Here is a 23,454-nt window from a genome sequence, read left to right as displayed (position 1 = left end):
TTTAAATGCAAGTCCTCTAAGAGACTCCTTTTGAGCTAGCTCAGGCTGGTTGAGGCTTAGAACACGTGGTAATCCTTGAGCATCAGCCTTCAGAGGGCTAGGATTGCGGATCTGAGCCGTCACATCCTGCGTGACTGACTAAATTTTATCATTTGAATGGAAATCAGGTCAGTAGTAATTATAAATGTTATTTATATATACTTTCTGTGTAAGGGATTGATTTTTTTTTTTTTTAGAATGTTTTTGGTAGTTGAATTTGAATTAAAACTCAGGTCTTCTCACTCCTAGCCCCATGTCTTTTGAATTACTTTGCCTCTAATAATTTTATTTGGAGCATGACCTTCCATAGCAGAGATAGTTTTCTTTTTCTAGACTAACTTCTAATAGAAAGCTTGTATTTCTGGAAACTTGTCTTCTCTCTGTTGGAAAGATTTGTTTATTCATGAATTTGTGTGGTCTGACTTCATGCACACAAGAAGAGGCAGTCAGATCCTATTATAGTGATTGTGAGCTGCCATGTGGTTGCTGGGAATTGAACTCAGGACCTCTGGAAGAGCAGTTATGTGCTCTTAACTCCTGAGTCACATCTCCAGCTCCCAAAACTTGTCTTCTTTATGGCATCTTAAAGCTGGGCATTGTGATATACTCTTGTAATCTCAGGTAGATGTAATACAGGAGGATTAGGAATTAAATGTCATTCTTTGCTAAGTTCAACGCCAACTTTGACTACCTGAGACTTTGTCTCAGAAACAAATAAACAAACCAGAAAAACATATTACCACAAAAACAAGGGGGAAAATGGAACATTAGATCAAGAAGCATATGTATACCAATTCCTCACTGTTTGCAGATACGAAACACAAAGAAAGCCTTTGCAGTGTGCCTAAATTAGCGTCAGGCCTAGTCTCTCACTTCCTGTTAGCCTGGTGCTCTTGGTTTCTGCAGCCTCCTTCAAAGCAGACTTGTTGGAGAAGGTGAGAGTCAGGATGAACGAGCTGACTTTGAAGGACGACTTCCCCAGTTAGTATCTGGCTCGTATCAGAGGGTACAGATGGTCGGATGATGGGATGCAGCTTTGCTCAGGCTGCCACGGTAGCGCTCAGGAGAGGCCATGCATCTTCCCAGCAGCCTTTCCTTCCTCTCCTCTGTGCCCACTGGGTCTGTCTTCTTCCTCGGAAGAATTAGATGATTCCTGGGAGAAACTGGGCGAGGTTGCTAAGTAGCCAAGTTTCCTAGTTGTCAGGAAATTGGAACTTATGGTTAAGGGCTTTATCACAGAGATATCATATTGGAATCTGTTTTCTATGTCCGTATATAGATAAAATGAAGTCGCATGTATGTATGTATATGGAGCATTGTCCCGTGGGCTTGTATATCGTTGAAATTAAAGTCCCTTTAAGTACTTACGAGTGGATATATGTACAGCGACATACATTCAAGTAATTACATATACAGTCATCTATGAACGCATGCTTAGATTATAGTTACTGTATTTCTACAGATACATGTACATACTTTTGTGTATTAACATAGACTTGCCTGTGCACTTGTAGGATTTAAGATTTTCTGGTTGCTAAAGACAAGGGCCAACTCTAGGCACAATCTTATATTTGACAGTTTATTTTTAATGTGATCTATCCCTTTTTCTTGTTTCCTCTTCTCCCATATTGTTAATTAAGCTATACCATACCAGTTTGTATATGCTCTCCTGTGGCTTATCTCCTATGAGTCTTATGTGGCGTATAGGGATTGTCAGGGCAAAGATTTGTTACCCCCATTTTATGCACTCAAAGAAGTTAATTAACTTTAAAGAAGTTATAACTTGCTCATTATGATGCAAGTGATATGTTTCTTATTTTTATTTAAGTTACCTTTTTTCTTTTTTTTGAAACAGGGTTTCATTATGTAGTCATGGCTGTCCTCAACCTCAGAGAGAATCCCCTGCCTCTACCTCCCGTGTGCTGGGATTAAAGGCATGTGCCGCTACATTGTCTTTGGAAGTGTGTTTTTAATTTAGGCCTCTCAACACTGCTCTCGATAATCCACACAACTCTCTAGTCCCTTTTATTATTTTGGTTAAGTTTTCTGTGATTTTTGATTTTCTATACCAGTTAATGGTAGGGAGAAAGTAGACTAACTTGATACCTAAGCTGACACCATTTTGTGTTTTGGAAAAACGAAGCAAATTAATTATGTTTAAATTATGCCTTCAATTGAGTTCTCCAGAACTTAGCCATTTAGGGTTTCTGTTACTGCTTTTATTTCATTTATAGATAAAGTTTTATTTTATCTGTGTGAGTTTTGCTATGCTTGTTTACTAAATCTTTTGTTTGCCGCCTTTCTACAGACAAGTCAGCTGAAGATTATAATTCTTCAAACACTTTGGTAAGTTTATGTTTCTTCCATTCTGGCCTACATGGGTGTGGAAGTAAAGGCTCCAGAGAGCGTGGTAGAGGCCAGGCCTTGGAGACCCTTACCTCGGTCAGTGCCACACTTTAGACTCTTCCCACAGTGAAGGTACTGGAATGGTGATCAGAGTTGTCTCTACGTGACAGTATCTCTCTTCCAGCCTTACGGTGTTGTCGAAACTCTAACCTTGAAGCCAGAAGATGTAGCTTTTAGGCTGTTTCATTTGTAGGTCTGGACAATGGGAAACTCACTTTGCCTCTCTGTGGCTCAGATTTTTCCACAGTCAAATGAGAATGATACATTTTTCCTTGACTGGGTGTGTTTAGGAAGGAATCTCTTTCTGCCATCAGTAAGGCCTACTCATCTGGAGGCACAGATTCTGTTTAGTTAAGAGCGCCGTTCTCCCCTCTGAGGCTCTAATGGGGTTCTGTAAAGGATTGTGGAAGGGATCACTGAAGAATTGAACTGGAATTGTACACTGGAAATGTACCTAGATGACCTGAAAAAGTCCCTCTATGTCCCTCATTTTAAAAGTTGCATTTTTCATGGCAGTTATGAATACAAAATGAGATGCTGATATCTTTGTCGTATAAAGAATTACACTTGGTCATGCAAATGTTAACTGTGAGTCTTAAACGGGAATATTATTCTTCATATGGGGTTACCTTTTATAGAAAGCTGTTTATAGCCAGACTTGGTGGCCCTGCCTTTTAATCCCAATTACTTGACAGACTAAGGCAGAAGAATTGAATGTTTAAGTTCAGCTTGGGCTGTCGAATGAGTTCAAGGCCTGCCTGAGCTACTTACAGAAACTCTGTCTCAAACAAAAAGTTAAAAGCTGTCTGGGTACGTAGGTGAGCGGTAGAGTCCTTACTTGTCATGTGAGAGGCTGTAGATTCCATCCCCAGAATGCAGAAAATAAAAGAAAGGTACTTACGCCATATTGATTTATTAGACGTTTACAGAAGCCCCTGTTCTTTGTCAGGCCCTGTGTGGAGCCGTCAGATGGTCTTATAGAGGATAGGAAGGCACATGCAGTTACATCATGAGGTCAGGATCTATATCTGTCTTATTAATTGATTTGTCTTTGGCACTCAGCAAGTTCTGACATTTGCTAAACATTTATTGAATGAAAAGTTGGATGGGTCAATGAACACATCTCGTTATTTAGAGCAAGAATTGGAGAGATGAAGATATTTCAGATAGAAAATTATATGCGTGGGGGAAAGAGGTTCAGAAGGTATGCATATTCTGGGAACTGCTCGTAGTTTGATATGTCTGGAATGTAAAACTGTGCCGGAAGAGAAGTTGGCGGTGAGGAAGCATGATGAAATAGGCCAATCAAGTAGGAGTTTGGCTTTATGTAAAAGGTAACGCAAGTTTAAAGGACTTTGAAGAGGAGGATGGTAATATATAACATAGTACGGAGCCCCTGGCAAGCCGGGCTGGCAGCAGAGTCTTTTACCCCGTTGGCAGTTACAGAAAGAGCAGTGTGCCAGCCTGGTACTTTGCAATGTCTTGGGTCCTTTCTTATTCATTATCTCTTATTTTTTACAGCACTGTAGTGAAGCAGACTGTAACCCTCGCTTTATAGGTGAGAAAGCTGAGATAGAGAAAGGTTAACTGTCGTACACATTTGATTCTTCCTCCGCCCGCTGCGTGGTGTCAGCTGCAAGAGCTGTGTTTAAATGACAGAGAACGTATTTGCAACTGCACTGTCTCCGAACAATGAATTATGATCAGCGAACTATTGAAGAAAGGGGCTAAACATAGTGGAGCTGTGACCTGTGTGTCAAACGTCTTCATGCTTTATAAGAAGAGTGGTGTTATCTATTATTTAGTGGCTGCTCTGTACCAGATGCCGTGTTAATAGCTTCATCTTTAGCATAATTAATCCTCACCGTTACCTTGGGAAGGAGGTGCTGTTGTCCTCATTTCCTGGGCAGAAAAACAAACCTTCCTAACGATTCCTAATAAGAACCATTTTAGAAACCAGTTGTGGAATAAGCCTATAAGCCCAGCACTTGGAAGATGGAGGCAGGAGGACCAGAGATTCAGGGTTGTCCTTGACTACATAGTAATTGGATTGGCCTAGGTGACATGAGACCCTATCTCAAAAACCAAAACAGTTCCAGGACAGACTAGATTTAGAGTGCGTGTCAGGGCAGCCAAGGCTACACAGAGAAACTCTGTCTTAAAAAAACAAAAACCAAAAAAAGAAAAAAGAAAGAAAGAAAAGAACCAGAATACCCTGAATCTCATGCACTCCAGGTTTTTTCTTTATTCTTTACTGTGTCAGGGGACAGAGAAAGACACAGAAGGTCTTACAAAGGTGACTGCAGTAAGCAGCAGCCATGGTGTTGGTGTAGGAGCAGAGCCCCGTGGCTCATGCCATATGGCTTAGAGGATGACACCTGCCTGGTTAGTATCTACAATTAGAACCGCTCAGACGGTCAAGGACATTTCCCTGCAGTTGAGAGCATTTCCCCAGAACTCCCTGTTCCATATTTCCTTATTAGTTGCACACTGGGGATGTGATTTTATCATGCTAGCATATTACTGATTTCTGTACTGGCTTATACACATTGTTTCTTTTCATTTATGAAATAATCAAGCAGAATTACTATCTCTATGTTATGGATTAAGAAAATGTGGCACAGAAAGATTATGAGTTGTTCCCTACCATTGAGTTAATAGTATGAGTGAGGAAAAAAAATCCATTCTCCTGGATGTTCATGTATTTACTCATTTCATAAATACTTCCTCATCATTTTCTTTGTGGCAGAGCACAGGCCACAAAGTGAGTGTGTGTACCCCAGACCTTGAGAAGAATCTGATGGTAACCTGGGGAAATAGGAGCCACAGGAGAGGGTTGTAAGAATAATGTGCATTCGGGTCATATTTGAATTGTGGTTTGTTCTTTCTGATCCTTGAGGGAAGTTTACACACAAGGTCCTACAGAGGTTTGCTCATTTAACAAACATGAGCTTGCCAATCTCTTTCTCTTTCTGCTTGAAACGTTGTTATCTGTGTCTAGGATCTGACTCTTAAGAGTCTGTGGTATTTTTATAATTGACTCTTATTTGTAGAATTCGTACTATCCAGGCGTGGTGGGGCATATCTGTAGTCTTACTCAGGAGGCGGAAGTGAGAGGGTCATAAGTTCCAAGCTAGTGTGGGCTACATGGCCTGACCCCGTCTGACCCCAGGAGAATGTGTGTGATAGGTTCTCTGGGTGTGGAGAAGTTAAGAACTGGAAAGGCTCTGTTCTTAGTTTCACGTGTTAGTGGTAAATCAGAACATATAAAAAGGAAGCTAAAGCTGGTGGTAAGGAATGGGCATTGCTTTCTTATTCAAGGGCTAGTGTACCAAGAGCCTGTCAGGGCTTATCCAGGGTCCATGTATAAAGTGAGAGAAATTTGAGTTTGTGCTAGAATTAAGTAACTCCTTTAAATAAAAGATTTATATAGTTGGGTGTGCATTTTAGTCTATGCTCATGTCTTAGAAATGTTCAGGGGAAAATGAGCTGAATTTATCTTAAACATGAAAGAAAAAACTGAATCCCTGTGCTCACCTCTTGCTAGCCCAACGGTGTATATGAGAAGGAGCAGTATCCCAAACCAAAACAGGTCATAACTTAACCATTGTGAAAAATCAATAAAAGACGTAAAGGAGATCGGATGCAGCCACAGCTTCATTCGTGACCCATGCCTGAAATCCCAGTACAGGAGATGAGGCAGGACGTGCAAAAGCTCAGGCCAGCCTTGGTTACACAGACCTTGTTACGGAGTAGAAAGAGAATAGGTAGTTCCAGAAAAGAGTGTGGGGTGGGAGTGGGGGAACAGTCCTGGGTCGTTTTAAAAAGTAAACAAGGGTAACTTCCCTCTTACCTTTGTGTCTCGGTTAAAATCAGAAATCTTTATTTTCCAAAGAAAGCAGATAATTTACTTAAGAAAAACTTCTGTGGCTAGGGAGCCTGAGAGGGAACACAAAACCCTAGTCAGAAGCTTGCTGCCACAGGTGTGAAGAGGAGCATAGTCTACAGTTGAAAAGAATGCTTGCTACTTTATTAAATTGGTTTTATTTATTTATTGACAATTTCATTTTTTATACAATGTATCATGACGATACCCTCAATTCCGCCTTCCTAGCCCCCCATACCTCCCAGCAGCTCCACATCTCACTTCTCATTATTTTCCCCTCTTAATATGAAAGCTAACAGTAACAACAAAGCTAACAGTAACAACACAGCAACACCTGGTGTGCACTGCATAGGGAAATCAGGTTGCTACCGATCATTAGCAAATCCAGTCATAGTGCCTGGGACAGGCAGGAGCTCGGTGGTAGAGAGAGCATCCAGCCTGGTGAGAAACCCACTGTCCTTTTTGGAAGGAAAGATCCTGATGTTCTGTACCTTACTGAGGCAGAGCCTCCCACATTCACGCCCTCTGACATAGTAGGGTCAGGCCTTTGGAAGAAGGGAGAGTGGGAGGGGTGGCCGTTTAGACCCCTGGTTACTATATTGGGAAGCATAGGTGGTTACAATGATAAAAGTATAGGAAATTCAAAACTGTTTTTCCTCTTGCTGTTTATTTTCTGCTCATTATAAAGAGTGAAATTTATAAACTAAGAAGAAACTGAAGTTCTCAAGGATTTGAGGCAGGCAGGGGGTCTGTAAGCCGACCCACAGTTCCACAGCTTTAGGTGAGAAAAGGAAGCATCCAGAGTGAGTGGATATTGATGGCTTAAAGATGGATATTGATGACCGCGCAGAAGTGGAGACTCTAGAGGCTAATGAGGCTTTCGTAAGGGGGGTCAGGGGCCAGAATTGAGTTCCTTCTAGAGAACTAGCAGACCTGGTTTCTTAAGTTCTTTGTCCTCCGGACCGGATAATTTTGTCTTTTCTACATAGAATGTGAAGACTGTGTCTGAGACCCCTGCGGTGCCGCCGGTGTCGGAAGATGAAGATGATGACGATGATGCTACCCCACCTCCAGTGATCGCTCCTCGCCCAGAACACACAAAATCTGTGAGTCTGGTAATCTGGAAGGATGTATGGTTCATTCGGATAAGAGGCGGATGACGGTCCTACAGCTCGGAGTCCAGTATAGGGGTTCATAGACTACAGAGCTGGTACAGTCGTAGAACTACGTTTGTTTCTCCCCTCCTGTTTGGAGACAACTGCTCACTGTGTAGTCCAGGCTGGCCTTGATGCAGAGTGCCCCGCCTACCTTACTCACCCAGCTGCTAAGGTTACAGGCATGTGCTGCGATACCCAACTAGACCACTGATTTGAAAGTATTTCCTGTATGATTAAAGAGAGTAGTGGATTTGTTATTTCGGCTCTTCCTAAAGTCCCCTACGTAATTGGTGTTGACGCTGGTCTAACCTCGGCTGCTCCCCTTGGCCTTTGCAGATGTGACAGGGAGATGATATGGAGAATTGATGTATTTTATTACATCAATTATTCCGGGCTTTTAGGAAGCAGGAAATTACCTTGCCAAAGATTTTTTTCTTTTATGGCAACTATGCAGTGTTCAGCCCCTCCAGCATCTTTGATGATGCTGAAAGACCCAGGGGAGTTTATAAATACATTAGTGCTATTAATATGCTGGGCATTAGGAGTGCATTCTGATGCTGGATGTTGGTAGTGATTTCCCCTTTAACTTCCTCTGAGGTTCCTGCATTTCAGAATAGCCACCGTCTCCCCTCCTGCACTTGGCAGACTCCGTGTGTTTGCCGTTTATATGATTTAGTATCATTGAGCAGTGCTCGCCCATCAGATGATACTCTGAGACACTACTGATGTTGTCTCGGCTTTTTATTATGAGGAGAACTCCATAGTGAAAGAACCATTAGGGCTGAAGCTCTGTGCTGATTGAATGACTAATGGAAGACGGCTGTGGAGGAAATCCAATTAGATGGCCTACCTCTTAGCCTAGGAACTTACAGAGAGAATCTGTTGGATTTCCTTGTCTATAGGTCAGATTTACCTTTAGGAAAATAGCCTTCTAAATCAGTGAGCTGTTACTATTTTCCATTGATGTGTCCTGTTTGAAGTTTGTAGGCATATTTATTTAAAATACTTTTCTCTCTAGACCTTTAATCTCTCTGTCTGTCTGTCTGTCTGTCTCTCTCTCTCTGTACCTATCGATCATCTATCTATGTGTTATTTATCTTTTTAATCCCTGATATGGTTTTTGACACAGGGATCATAGAGAAGGCAGTAAATATTGAATAAAAGAATAGATCGATGAATTTGTTTTTCTTAACATTCTTTTCTGAAAAATATATTGCTAGTTCTTAATTTATAGAAGAAGCAGATGAGATATAGAGAGGTGAATTGATCTCCCCACGCTTAGTAAGCAAAAGCCAGAGTTTGAAAGTGGATAATTAAATCCAGGTCCAGGTTACACTCCAGAGTAGCACACATACCATATTTTTGTGTGTAGAGACCTACACTGGAGGCCAGGTAAGGATAATGTTATAGAGGGAACAGACAGGATCTCTTTCCTCAAGGTTGTAGGTAGAGAAGCAAAGAAGGTTAAAATACCTGGAGTATAATTGCTCTACAGGTAAAGAATAAAAATTGAGAAATCATTTTGCTGGAGTAGTCAGAAAACCAGTCTGGTTGAAAGATCTGCTCCTCCAGACTTTTGCTGAGAGTTGTCTAGCTCTTTGGGGGTGGTTTTGGTGCTGAGGCCGTCACGAACCGTCCTTGTGCTATGAAAGTGGAAAAGGCCATTTTACCCAAGGTGGATAGGCTGGGAAAGACTGAGCTGGGAAGTGGGAGGGTCCTGGGGATGTTCTAACTGGAACATCCAGAAGAGGTTCTGCTACGCTAACAAAAGGCTGGCTTTGCCAAAAATCTCCCGCTGATTGTGCAGGTATATACACGGTCCGTGATCGAACCACTTCCTGTTACTCCAACTCGGGATGTGGCTACGTCCCCCATTTCACCTACTGAGAATAACACGGCTCCGCCAGATGCTTTGACCCGGAATACTGAGAAGCAGAAGAAGAAGCCCAAAATGTCTGATGAGGAGATCTTGGAGAAACTACGTAAGCATGTTACAGCTTTTTTGATCCTTCCTTGGGTCTGTGATTGGTCAGTGGTTGATGTGGACCACTTCTGTAAAGATCTGGATCCTAGGTTCCCGCCACGTCCCTGGTTGGCCTGTGTAGCGCCCGAGCTACGGAGTGTACTGCTCACCATCTGAACTTTGACCCCTTCTGTCTTTCACCAGCTTAGGAGAGAATGTGGGCTGTAGTCACGATAAATAGCTGTTATTAGTGAGTAGTCTAGAATGTTGCGTGCAGAAAGATTGAGGTATTGTTTCCACCTGGTGGAAAAGACCATTCTTGCTAAGGAGAAGACCACTCTGCCATTCTGGACGTAGAAAAAGAAGGAAAGAGAAACCAATGTTTATGAACCTGTACTGTGTAACAAATGACAAGCAAGAAAGATACTTTCTTAAATTTTTAAGTTTTTTTTTTTATAGTAACGCTGTGAAGGTACCATGATAACCTTCATTTCTGAAGTTAAGGTTTTTAAGACCCAAAGATTCTAAATACCGGGCCCTGGATCATAGAGCTGCCCAGGGGCTGCTGAGGCAGATCAAGCTGGGATTCTGCAAATAGAATGTGTATTGAGTCTTAGGTATAGGGGATTTTGTTTTGTTTTGTTTTGTTTTTCTTGAAAGAATCATTGAAAAAAAGACTTGATGTGACTGGTTTGATCAGGCTTGTTTGCCCACATTGCTTTCTAAAGCTGAGGTTTCTGGTTCTTTAGCAACTTCCCGTTTCTTCTAACAATTCTTGTTGGACCTTTTTTACTTGTTTGTTTGTTTAGTTCACCGTCTTAAAAGAGTTGCCCTTGAGCTAGGTGGTGGTGGTGTGCCTTTGTAGAAACAGGCGGATCTCCGTGAGTTTGAGGCCAGCCTGATCTACAGAGCTAATTCCAGGACAGCCAGGGCTGTTACAGAGAGAAACCCTGTCTCCTAAAACCAAACCAAAACAAAACAAAATGAAACAACAACAGAAAAGAGTCGCCCTTGCTAGGGCCTTCCTATGATGAAGTAAAAGCCACTCACTGGCTTTAATCATATGTACTCTTGTCCCCTAAACCAGAAGGTTCCCTTATAGTACATACAGGGTGTTATAGAAAGCAGACGGGCTGGACAATTTCCTGCTGTCTTTGGGCCTCCTTACCCCCTCACACCTTTTAAATAGTGACACTTTTAACTGATGTATTTTAAACTAAAGTACATACAATGTATGCGAGAAGTACCAGATCCTAGTGATTGAGGTATCAGTGGAAAAGCTAATTGCATTGAGAGCCCGGAAACCAAACTGAATTTTAACTCTGGCACCAGTTTACTACATGGCTCTGAGGAAGCACCTTCCCTCTGTGGGCTGCGATTCTCTGCCTCCAGAATACTGGTGTGAAACCCATGGGCGCTCTCATGCTTCTGTGCTTTTGATTTAAACTGTCCCCTGCTACAGAACTCTCTTGGCCGTCTTAACCTCCCTGAGTTGTACTCATAATAAAATCAGTCCCGGTAGCCCCTTTCTGAAACCTTTCCGGCCTGTTTCCCTCTTTCTCTTCCTCTTTCAGCATTCATTACTGCAGTGCTCTGGAGAGTAATGTCTTAAGTGTACCTCATCTTCCTCTTTCTTTTCAGCACTCAGCATAGAGTCTGGTAAATGTAACAAATGAGTAAATGTTTAATGAGTTAATTTTAAAGTGAATGAGTGGCTCTTAGAAGTTTAGAAATGGAGTAAAATACTGTGAATGAACACAATGAAAGATACAAGACTTTTGGCTGTAGCCAGGTAGTACGGTGCACGCCTTTAATCCCAGCACTCAGGCGCAGGCAAGAGGATCTCTGTGAGTTCAAGGACAGCCAGGGCTGTTAGACAGAGAAACCCTGTCTCAAAAAAAGAAAAAGGGCCAGGGGCTAAACAATTTTTGGTTTGGATTTACTTGGGGGAGGTTAATGGCCTGGTTAGGATGCTTTGGGGGAACTTGGCACAGTTCTGTAAAACTTGTCAACTTAGGGGTTTAAGAGGATCATGGGATCTCTTGTGTATCTTGGTCTGGAACAAAATGATTCATGGTTTCTGTTTCTTTCAAAGGGAGCATAGTGAGTGTGGGCGATCCTAAGAAGAAGTACACACGGTTTGAGAAGATTGGACAAGGGTTAGTAGGGTGTTCTGTTTCCTTGATTTAATGACTCAAGATTGTATGTACTATCTTATATGAATTTACTTGATTTTTTTGCCTCTCATCAACCTTGTTCTTCTTTTTTACTTTTTTTCACCTATCTGTTAGATTAGAATGACTTCCAAATTTTGCAAAATTGTGCTTTATATGAGAGACGTGTTATGATCTGGCCATGCTGAAGTTCCCTGCAGCAAGAGTAAATGAGACCTGGTTTGGTTTTAGCATAAATAAAATCAGTTTCCCAAACTATAAATGATTTTCCATATTAGCTCTGCTTGCCTTAGTACTGAGACCTGTCATCACTAGTATGAAATTCAAGATTCAGATTTGTAGACTTTCTAGTAATGGGATGGGACCTATTTTTCCTAGGTGGATGACAAAATTCATGACTTTTACTCTCTAGGTTCATCTCTGCAACCCATATTCTGTCCTATCAGTAATGAACTCAGCACATCTTAGCTGAGTTTTTGTTGTGTGTTGAGGAGCGTGAATTGGCTATGAATCTGGGAGTCTCTGTCCTCAAGGACCTCAAGTCAGCCAGAGATAGAAGGACAGAGGAATCATAGTACAGAGGTCTCTCTTTGACTGGAAGGAGGTCAAGTGGGGCAAAGAGCGAGGCAGTGCTGGGTCTGGAGAGACGGCTCAGTGGTTAAGAGCACTGACTGCTCTTCCAGAGGACCCAGGTTCAATTCACAGTACCCACATGGCAGCTCACAACTGTCTGTAACTCCAGTTCCAGGGGACCCATCACCCATAGCAAAACATCAATCTAAAAAATAAAAAGATCTTTGAAAGAGGGAACACTGCAAGAAGCTTAGTGCTGAACGTAGGTCATATACATATCTAAACATCAGATTGTACACTTAAAACTTAATGCAGAAAAATTTAGGTAAATGTACTTCTATATGAAATGTAGAGTGAAGATAAGGAGTTTCTATGAATATGTCCCAAAAAACCCTATCAAATTTTAAAGAAATTGAGAAAATTAAGTTGGGCTCATGTTAGGCTCTCAGTAGAAAAAAGCATTGTTAATAATTGAAATTTTTGTCTTAATTTTCTTAAGCTAACAGATTTCTGAAAATGTGTTAATGAGTTGTAAAATATGGGGATGGGTGATATTTTGCATAGCATTTTTATAATCCTTATCTGTTATTTTCATTGAGTTTTAATTTTATCCTCAAATCAACTTTTGGCTGAGCAGATGTCATTTTTCCTGATCCAAGTGTCTTTTCCACTAGATACAATGGTTTTTTTGAGTCCAAACTGGTAGAATATAGCTTACACATTGAGAAGAAATTATTTTGTTTAGCTCAATAGTGTAGATAGCATTTTTGTTTTTAGGTAATTAAATTTAGTTGTTAAGAATGTAGCAAAAAGGGTACATGGGCAAATTGCAGCTAATTGGATTCTTCTGGGTTTGAGCTTTTTTATCTGTAAATTTGGAGGATTGTGGATTAAAGACGTTTCTCCTCTGAAACATGCCTTTAAAAAAATAGATGTCCAACACCTGTGAAATGTTCTCTGCTTTATCTCACAGGTCTGCTAGGGCTAGGCAAGAATGAAATATTTATTAAGCACCTTTGTTAATGTTGTATTCCATAATTTAAAAAGTGCCACACCAGTTGGATGTGTCGGTCTGGTACTGTTGTAATTTAAGTCTGCTTCCCTTTTTTAAGACCTGGAGACTGTTAAGCTGTCTGGTCTTGTATCTGTGATAGAAATCATACCCTACCTGGTCTGTTCATGTAGCTTTCTAAAACTTTGTACACACGGAAGATATAATCCCCAGTGTTTAGTCTCCGAGACGCCACTGTGTTTCCCTTTAAGGATGGTGTCTATATGGTAGCTGGAGAGATAACTCAGTGGTTGAGAGTTTGTCTCCTGTCATCCACATGGTCCTTACAAACATCTGTAATTCCAGTTGCAGAGAATCCCATTCACACTTCTGACTTCCCAGGGACCAGTCACACACGCAGTGCACAAATGTCCGTGTAGGCAAAATACCTTATACAGATAAAATCTAAAAAATATTTAAAAAAGAAAAAAGAATGGTATAAATTGACAGGAATGCAGAGGGCTAGGGCCAGGAAGACAGACACACATTCTGTGACTAAAGCTCTATAGGCAAAGATGGCTGGGCAGTAAAGACATAGCTACCAGTGAACGTGTCCAGACCTCAGCTGATAGCCAGTATCATATAATTACCCTTTACATGCCTGTAGCTCGGCTGCCAAGGAGTGGTGGTTAGGCTGTGGGAACCATAGTTTCCAGCTGCAGGCATTTTCCAACTGTCTTTTCCTCTTGAATTAACCTGACTTTTGTGGGATGCATAATTTCAGGATTTGCTGGGAACATCTTATAAAAGACCAGAATTTGAAAAAAAAGTCTACAAATTGCACCACATATACATGACATATGGTCTGTATAATGGTGTGTATAGAACACAAATTGCCTACACATATATAGGATTTGTGATTTTAGCCATGAGATGAAGGTTTTAATTGTTCCCTATAGATAGCATTATTTCCACCCATCTCTTCCACTGACACCATCTCTTTCTTTGAGTGTGTCTAATAAATACTTACATGTTCGTACATCCTTTGGAACGAGTCTTACTTTGAGGGTGAGGTGGAAATAATCTCATGTTTTCTAGAAATACATATGTTTTGAAAAGTATATGCAGTATCATTTTTGAAAAAAAAACTAAAAATGCATTTCATTTAAACCGTAGGAAACGAAGCCCTTCTGATCAGTTATGGTTGAAAAGTGATTTTAAAGTATCCTGTAATATGGAAGAGAAGGATGCTGCGGGACTATTTTAGGCTGTTCAGTGTGGGTTGACTGAGTTTTCATAGTTTTTAAAAATTAGTTGTATTTCTTAAAGAGAATCTTAAAAGTTGAGTACCGTCGATTCTTGCGGATACCTGCCTGCTACCACTCTTTTTAGGGTCTTGCCCCTCTCCCTCCCTTGGCTTACTGACTTACAGGATTACAGGCAGACGCCACCAAAACAGACCATAGTCATAGTTTTTTAAAAATATTTATTTATTTCTTTTGTATACTATATTCTGTCTGTGTGTGTGCCTGAAGGCCAGAAGAGGGCACCAGACCTCATTACAGATGGTTGTGAGCCACCATGTGGTTGCCGGGAATTGAACTCAGGACCTTTGGAAGAGCAGGCAATGCTCTTAACCACTAAGCCATCTCTCCAGCCCCCTAGCTGTAGTTTTTAATGTAAAATTTAAAAGAAGGTAGCACACATAAGCATATTGCTCAGGGAATTTTCAAAAAGCAAATACATGAATGTAAGCTGCATCCAGGTCAATAAAGAGGACACCGATACTCTGAAAGTCCAGATTTTAGTAAATTTCTGTAAGCCGTCTCCCCACTTCATCCTGAGACGCTCCTTGGTCTCCTTTTGCCATCCTCCCTCCCAGTTGAAGGTGTAGGAAATGAAAGCGAGTCCTCAAAGGTAGCAGAAAAGAGGAGGGCAAGCAGGTGTAGGAAGCGAATGTCTCTGAACACTTGGTCTAGTGAACTAAATAAACTCTTACGTGTGTATACATAAAGCTCAGAGTCAGAAGTCCCTTGAGGCCAAACAGTCGGAGTTCTCGATTGGGTAAGGCCTACCTTCTTCACTGCCACACACTGCCTTTCTGATGTGAGAGTGGGCGTTACAGGGGAGGTTTACCTTCGCTGCTTTTGTTAGCGTATTTCCAGGTTGTGTGTCAGGCTGCATAGATAAATATTGCATTGCAGAGCTGAACACCGCGTTTATTTTCCTCCCTCTCTTTGTTTCTTCTTCAGTGCTTCGGGCACGGTATACACTGCGATGGATGTAGCCACAGGACAGGAGGTGAGTGCTCACCACCAGCTGTCGTACTTCTGTGGTATTCATTTTTAATGTGGATTACTCTTATTCCCTCCTTTCCTCCCTGCCCCTTCCTTCCCTCCTTCCTTCCTTCCTTGTCTTTTCTTTTCTTACCTCAGTGGGGAATTTCTAGTTTTCTAGATTTCTAGAAAGAATTCTGTACCATGCTAGGCTCAGATAGGAGACTAATATGAGACTTAAAATTTTTGAAAAATCTTCCAAAGATCAAGTATGGAGAACAGGTCAGAGGGGGAAGAATGGACCATGCAAGCCAGGAGATGATGTTGTAGAAGTAAGTAGACCTGAGAAGTAGTTAGCAGTGACTTGATATAGCTTAGCAGTAGAAGGTGAAGACAGCTTCCAGATGGGCAGTACTGTACAAGGAGAGTACAGTCAGAGGCGTAAGTATGGAGAAGGTAGATACTGCCTGAGATCTTACTGAACTGCCTAGGCAGAGGAGATTTAGACCCATGGCTGTCAGCGTCTAATCTAGTAACTTCCAGTTCTGCTCCAGAGCCCACCGGACTTTGGGGGCCCTCATTTATTTGGAGGTACCTCTTGGTCCTTATTTTATTAAGCCATGAGAACACTGGCCTTATTGCTAAAGCCGTCTGACCCAAGATCAGCAAAAGGAAGCCATGAAGGAGATAGCAAGTAATTGGAGGCTCCTTGGAGACTGCCCCTTGGCTGGCTGCAACACAGGAATGCTGGCAGGTGTGTGGCAGTTTTATCACCTGGGAGAAATGCTTGGTTAAAAGTACTGGACTCAGAAACTGAGAGAACCTCTTCTCTGAGTGAAAATAGATGTGTTTCTCTGGGAGAGGCTGCTCGGATCTACTTGTATATTTTTGATTATCAAAATCTCATACCCTTGAGGGACAGCATATATTTTATTGGCTTCTTGTTAAGTTTTTAGAAGTGTAAAAGCCAAATACTGATGTTGTATGAGAGTAAGTCAGTTTTAAAATCACCAGTATGGGAGCTGGAGAGATGGCTCAGCAGTTAAGAGCACTGGCTGTTTTTACAGAAGACTCACGTTCAGTTCCCAGCACCTCAGTTGGGTGGCTTACAACAGCCTGTACCTCCATCTCTAGGGAATCCAACACCCTCTTCTGGCCTCAGCAAGCACTACACTCATGTACACAAACTCACACACAGATACAAACATAATAGACATAATTAAAAATGAGATTTTAGCTGGACGATGGTGGCACACGCCTTTAATCCCAGCACTCAGGGAGGCGGGGGGGGGGGGGGGGGGGGTCTCTGTGAGTTCAAGGTCAGTCTAGTTTACAGAGTGAGTTCCAAGATAGCCAGGGATATACAACAGAGAAACCCTCTCTCGAAAACAAAACAAAAATCTTAAAAAATAATTAAACTCATTATTATAGTTAAGAATTAGTTGAGGTGGCTAGAGAGATGGCTCAGCAGTTAAGAGCACTGTCTGCTCTTCCAGAGGACCTGGGTTCAGTTCTCAGCACCCACATGGCAGCTCACAACTGTCTGTAACTCCAGTTCCAGGGGATCCATCACCCTCATAGATACACAGACAGACAAAACACCAATGTACATAAAGTCAAAATAAACAAATTATAAAATAATCAATGGAGAATTTAAAGACATGGATGCTTGCCTAAAGTTATTTCTATTAGCTTAGATGAACTGTTTGACCCTTTGTGGCCCAGATGATCAGGGTCTGAGTTAGAGTTAAATCTTGTATACTTTGGGCTGCAGGGTCACAGCAGAGCTAAGGGTAGGTATTAGGGACTTTTTCCTACCATGTTCCTGGCCTCTTAACCCTTGAAGGGAGACAGACAGATGATGGTTGAAGCCCTGGAGGCGGCAGTGTGAGAAGCGGGGGCCACCAGAAAGAGAAACTTGACTTTGCTGTGCACTTGTCTCGGGGTCAGAAAGCTGTGAATGGAAACAGATCCATTAGCGTGGCTGATGCAGTGTGGTCAGGACGGCATTGCTTCCTGCCCAGGGGAGGCCAGAGTGAGCTCTTCGTCTCTGTGCATGATGATGAGGGTGTTCTCCAGCTCAAAGAGGGGAGTTCCTGTCCGTCCTGTATAGATGGGTTAGCATTGAGTGCTGAGAAATCTTCCCGTTAGAGATCAGTCACTTTTCAAGCTTATTTTTAAAGGTAATGTGTTTAATAGAAAGAACGATTGGAGGAGCTTTAGGAATTATTCTGGTCTGCACCTGAAAATGCAGCACGTTCCTTCGAAGGGCTGCTAGGTTTGGCTTAGATGAGCACAGCAGGAAGCATGGTCGGCACTCTCGCTGCTCTCTGCCAGGTTCTTATCAGATGTGGGACTGCCGTGCTGGTCCTGTTCACTGCTGGATGCCTTTAGTACTTAAATCTTTGACTTACAAGCGAGTGACATGTCTATTTTTTCTGTACTCAAAATATATTTTGACTCAAAATAGAAATCAAAGTAGAATGGTGGTTAGGTTATTATTTTCAGTATGTTTATAAAGAGATTTGGGTTCATAAAAACGGCGATGAGTCAGATTCAGAAGTTGACAGTCACACCTAAAGCTTAGATCTCTTAGATCAAGTCCAGTTTTCTTCTTTTATAGGAGTGGTATTGCCTGTCCTGGGTGGACGGGGTTTTATTAGGTCAAGGCCTGTAGCCAGAGCTCTGGAGCCCTGCAGAAGCGGCATAAAGGGCTCTTGGTATGCTGCCCTAGCCTCCGTTTGCCTTCTCCCTTGCTGCTGCCTCTGATGACTACAGGGAGGTTCACAAGCACTAGCCCATCCTCCAGGGTGGCCTAAGGACTCTAAAGGCCCCGTCTCGTTGTAAAGGCTTACTTAATATGTACAACAGATTAATGTGTCCCTTTGCAGCCAGTAGGAAAAGGTACCCCTCAGCCGTTATAGAAAGATGCTGTGGGCCCTGAGGCCTGCTGGGAAACCCGTTTCCAAACAGTTCATCGGGGCTAGAAACGGAAGAGGTTAAACACTTAAATAAACATTTTTAAAGATTTTTATTATACTTGCGTGTGTGTAAGAGAGAGAATGTGAATGTATGTGTGTGGGAGAGGAGATGGCATGCCAATGACCATGATAGCGTGTGAGGAGGTCAGAGGACAGCATGCCCATGACCGTGATAGCCGTGTGATTAGGTCAGAGGACAGCTTGAGGGGGGTTGTTCTTTCCTTCTGTTGTGTGGGTCCCAGGAATCAAACTTAGGTTGCCAGGTTTGGCTGCAAGAACCTTGGTCCACTGATTTATCTTGATGGCCCATAAGAATTATTTTTATTCTTAATAATTAACTGAGCCTCTTCAGAAGAGTATATTGACTTCAAGTGATAATTTGACTTCCAAATCTTTGCATTTTCATTTTCTTAAAATTTTTACTTATTTTTGTGTGTATAGGTCTTTGCCCTGCATGTATGTCTTTGTACCTGGTGCCCAAGGAGCTCAGAAAAAGACACGGAGTCACTTGAAATTGGAGCTAGATAGTTAAGAGCTGCCATGTGGCTGCTGGGACTTGAACCAGGTCTTCAGCCATCTTAACCCCTGAGCCAGTACTCCAGCCTACATCCTTCATTCTTATTACTGCTTCTAGAAAGTGGTTCTATTGGATGTCACATTCTTGTCCACCAAGCAAGGAAAACAGAAGACTGTTTCTAGGAAATAAATATTTAACAAACAGTGTAACCCTGTGGGGTATAGTGGTGGTGGTGGTGGTGTGTATGTGTGTGTGTGCTTGTGTAAAACAAAGAACTTACCAACTTACTGCTTCTCTCTGTCTCTCTAAGCACCAGCTTTATTTGTTGAGCCCTGTGCTTGGGACTTTAAGGCTTTTATTAAGCTCTGAAATGTCTAAATACACACACACACACACACACACACACACACACACACACACATTCATACAAAGTAGCAGGAATAATATGATCTTACAGGACTTCCCAAAAAGGGGGAAACACACACAGTAAGTTTGAGAATGAAGTTTCCTTTGCCTTCGTTCCAAGCTTCTGAGTGTGTAAAAGTGAGACAGTTTATTCCAGAGAGAGGTGAGCTTAAGCGAAGGCAGGGAGAACATGGAGCATGTAGTCACGGTGAGGAACTTGAATGTCGAGCTGAGGAACATGTCTAGGCAAACAAGAGCCATTTTGCTTTCAAATGGGAAGACCGGTGTGTACAGGGTCGGTAGACCAGTCTGTATTAGCAGGATAAATTGAGACAAAGAACCTTTTACATGTGTGTGTGTGTACATGCCTCAGACAGTTTAACTATGAAGGCAGGCTGGTCACCAGTGTACAATTCTCCTATCTCAGCCTCGTGGGTACTGGGATACAGGTAGTACCAACCCTACCTAGTGACTTTTTAAAGTATTTTTTTAATATTGAGGTATCAGATTTTGATGTATGTCAGAATAGCACAGTAGCTTATGAAGACTTTTTCTTTTTGTTTCAGTAAGTTTGTAGTTGCTCTTGAGAACAGCTGCAAACTTTTTTTCCAACAGTCTTTGAGCTGATGTTAAATGCTACCAGCTGAGAGAAATCCCTTTGAAATCTCTTTAACATTGATAACTTAAGAAATACTTTAAGGCTAAGGCTATGTCTTCCTCATCGTTGTTTCCTTAGAACTTCAGGTCTAGCGCTGAATGTGCTTAGTAAATGCTGTGTGACCCTTGGTGTGCATTGAATGTGCTGTTCTTTCAGGTGGCCATTAAACAGATGAATCTTCAGCAGCAGCCGAAGAAAGAGCTGATTATTAATGAGATCCTGGTCATGAGGGAAAACAAAAACCCAAATATTGTGAACTACCTGGACAGGTATGGAGTGGGTGGGTCCTGTCAGAAGTTTCAGGCCTTCAAGACTGCTGTGTCAGAGAAGAAAACGAAGCCAGCACTTGGAGCTGCTTCCATTTAAGTATCTTCTGTCCTGAGCTCTTTGATTCTGAAAAATCCTTCTGGGTGATGGTCAGCCCACCGCCCCACAGCTTCTAACACTGTGCCTTCTGCTTTAGGGAAGGCTGCCTCTTCAGCCCGCCTGCCTGATGTCTTTATTTCCTTCTGTATCCCAAGCATTTCTCCATCCTGCTCACCTTCTTGAAAATTCCTTGTTGTCTATACGCTCTTAAAACACGGTGCTCAATCCAGGCCGGTGTTGTTTTGAAATCTGACCACCATGAACAAAATGGTTCTCTTTGTTATTCTAAACTCAGTAAAAGTGCATCTGTTTGTCCCCTCTCCCCCATGCCTGTTGTTTCTTTGTTAACTACTGGTAAGTCTGTGGTCAACTGAAATTTATCCCCCCCCCATATAAACTAGCATTAAACTGAGAATACAGAACATTTAGTTTATCAGCCTCTGCCTCCGGACTGCTAGGATTAAGGCATACACCGCCATTTTTAACTTGTTCCATTTATTCTTCATTACCTTACAAACATGGCCGTTGGGTTGGGGTGCAGCTCTGTGATAGAATGCTTGGCCAGCATGTATGAGGCCCTGCGTTTGCTTCCCAACATTCCCAAAAGAAAATTACAACAGAACAGAATTAGAATCTTACCTTTGTTTGAGATGAGTCTGAAAACCTTTCAGGTTTCCCCTCTACCAAGTAAGACCCATTACCAGGATCGATCTCACGCCTCAGCCAACATGTGTTTTTCTCCAGCGTGTCACGGCAGGTTAACACACGTCAGCAGCCACCTTTCATGTGTTTATCATGTAATGGGTCTGAGAGACCTGATCTCTGAGTCAGATTCGGTTCTAACTCGGTTCAGTTTATAACATCCCAGGCTATACCACACCACAGCCTTGGTTTATCAGGAGAGACCAACATCCTCAAAAGTCATTGTCGGCGTGGAAGCCTGGTGTACATTTTACAACTCCTAAAGACGGAACACCACCCTTTCACTTAACATATATTATAACAATATATATTTAACATGCATATTTTACATGGATTTAGTCAGTAAATAATGGTATCCACTGTCCTGGACCCTGGGGCTAGGCTCTTGAGCTAGACCCAGTTTGCCTGTGAATCTCAGATCTAGTAGACCTCCCAAGGAGGTCATATGGCCCTCCGTTTTGGTGGTAATATGGCTTCCAAATCCCATCCTTTTCTCGTGTATGTGTGTTGCCTGTATGCTTTTACAGGTATGGGAATAATGCTGATATTTTTAGTTTTAGGAGGTAGCCTCTGGTATTGCAGAGAAATGGAATTTTATATTTTTAACCTTGTGTTCTTAGTTTTAGTGTTTGGGACTTCATAGACCACATATGTTTTGTTTTTTCCAGGTATATCCCCAACTGTCTTAAAATTGTTGATTCTGATTCTGTCCTCCAAATTTTGTTTTTTTCCCCCCAGAGTAAGGAACCTTCCACCCTTCCAAAGCTGCCCGAGATATTTTCCCTTGTATCCTCCCTCGATTCTGAAACCCACCGCAATGGCTTCCTGTGCTCTAACCTTTCCTTCTTGCCCCACGTGTGCTTCCCTGCAGCTACCTTGTGGGAGATGAGCTGTGGGTTGTCATGGAGTACCTGGCCGGAGGCTCTCTGACAGATGTGGTGACAGAAACCTGTATGGATGAAGGCCAGATAGCAGCTGTGTGCCGGGAGGTAAGGCCTCTGTATCACCGTCCATGTGAGTTCACATCCAACAGAGACTTCAGTCTGGGTTCTCTGGAAACAGAACTTAGTTCTGGCATTTGTCATTTATGTTTTAAGGTTGTATTTCATAATTTCTATAATCATTTTTTTACTTTAAAGCTAACTGTTCTGACCATGGTAGAAAAATTAGAAAGAACCCAGAAGTCTATACTAAAACAGTCATTCATACTTTGAATCTGTAATTATAGCTATTCAAATAATACTTCTCTTCATCTCTCTTATGTGGACATACATTTGAACCACTTTTTCCATGCCTCCCTGCTTTGTGTATGGTGGAGGAAAGAGCTCCTGGTAAGAAGGTAGTGGCATCTTTCAGATAGGTAGTCAGAGAAGGTTTCCCCCTTGATTGGAATATGTATTTGAGTGACATGGAGAGGCAAGCCAGCAAAATGCTAGGACAAATTTACTGCAGGCAGAAAGCCTGATGTGGTGACAAATGCCTGCGATCCCAGCACTGGGGAGGTGGAGGCGGGAAGATCATCTTTGATTGCATGGCAAATTCCGGGCCAGTTTGGGATACAAGAGAACCCTGTCTCAAGGAAACCAATAAGCAGTCCTAACTCCAGACAAAAGAAGCAGAAAAAGGAAAAACATAAATAGATATTCTCCTTCTTCCTCATGCAGTTAGACATCAAGGGGTCTGTGATGCTGTCATCAGCTTTCCAGGTTTCCATGAGAAGCATCATCCGCAGAGGATAGGCACACTCACCTTCCCAGCTGAGAAGGATGCTAACGGGAATAAGCAGGATGTTGAAGATGCTGGTGTTTTGCTCTTGAGAGACTGAGTTGTTGTTGTTGTTTTATTTTTGTTTTGAAGTTTTTCATGGTTGCTTGCTTTTATCTATCTATCTATCTATCTATCTATCTATCTATCTATCTATCTATCTATCTATCTATCTATCTATCTATCTATCTATCTATCTATTTAGAGACAGGGTGGCCCTGTCTGTAGCCCAGACTGGCCTCGGACTTAGAGATCCTCCTGCCTCTGCCTCCTGAGTTCTGGGGACTAAAGGCATGCACCACCATACCCAGCCCCAAGAGACTGAGATTTTCTAATGCCTAATAGTAAAAAGATAGAAGATTGAAGAAAAGATGAGATTAAAAAGCGTATGGGAATGAGTGTGATTAGTGTCTGATGGTGGGAAGTCTAGAGGAAAACGGATGAAATTCTAGAGTGTACTTAGCCAATGTTAATGAGAAAGAAATGCATTAACAACATTGTCGTTTAGAATCCCTACAGTTAAATTAATTCCGAGCTGTAATACCTAGGAATTCTGATTTTATTTGCTCTATCACTATCGCAATATTTTATGATTT

At 42.0% G+C, this 23,454-nt stretch overlaps 1 protein-coding gene across 5 annotated transcripts in view; it reads left to right on the top strand.

Annotated features, from left to right (window-relative positions):
• The window catches only part of Pak1 (p21 (RAC1) activated kinase 1), a 114,840-nt gene that overhangs the window by 81,392 nt on the left and 9,994 nt on the right, over positions 1 to 23,454 (top strand). For all 5 annotated transcript variants that reach the window (XM_085682962.2, XM_085682964.2, XM_085682963.2 and 2 more), the window contains exons 5-11: positions 2,348 to 2,385; positions 7,321 to 7,437; positions 9,296 to 9,470; positions 11,547 to 11,610; positions 15,442 to 15,490; positions 20,183 to 20,295; positions 21,966 to 22,083. In XM_085682962.2, coding sequence (XP_085539088.1) covers positions 2,348 to 2,385; positions 7,321 to 7,437; positions 9,296 to 9,470; positions 11,547 to 11,610; positions 15,442 to 15,490; positions 20,183 to 20,295; positions 21,966 to 22,083 — 674 coding nt within the window. The remainder of the gene's footprint in view (positions 1 to 2,347; positions 2,386 to 7,320; positions 7,438 to 9,295; positions 9,471 to 11,546; positions 11,611 to 15,441; positions 15,491 to 20,182; positions 20,296 to 21,965; positions 22,084 to 23,454) is intronic.

The sequence above is a fragment of the Myodes glareolus genome, chromosome 24, assembly GCF_982192425.1.
Source record: "Myodes glareolus chromosome 24, mMyoGla1.1, whole genome shotgun sequence".
Classification (NCBI taxonomy): domain Eukaryota; kingdom Metazoa; phylum Chordata; class Mammalia; order Rodentia; family Cricetidae; genus Myodes; species Myodes glareolus.
Note: the sequence above shows the minus strand (reverse complement) of the source record. Positions and strands in the feature narration are given on the sequence as shown.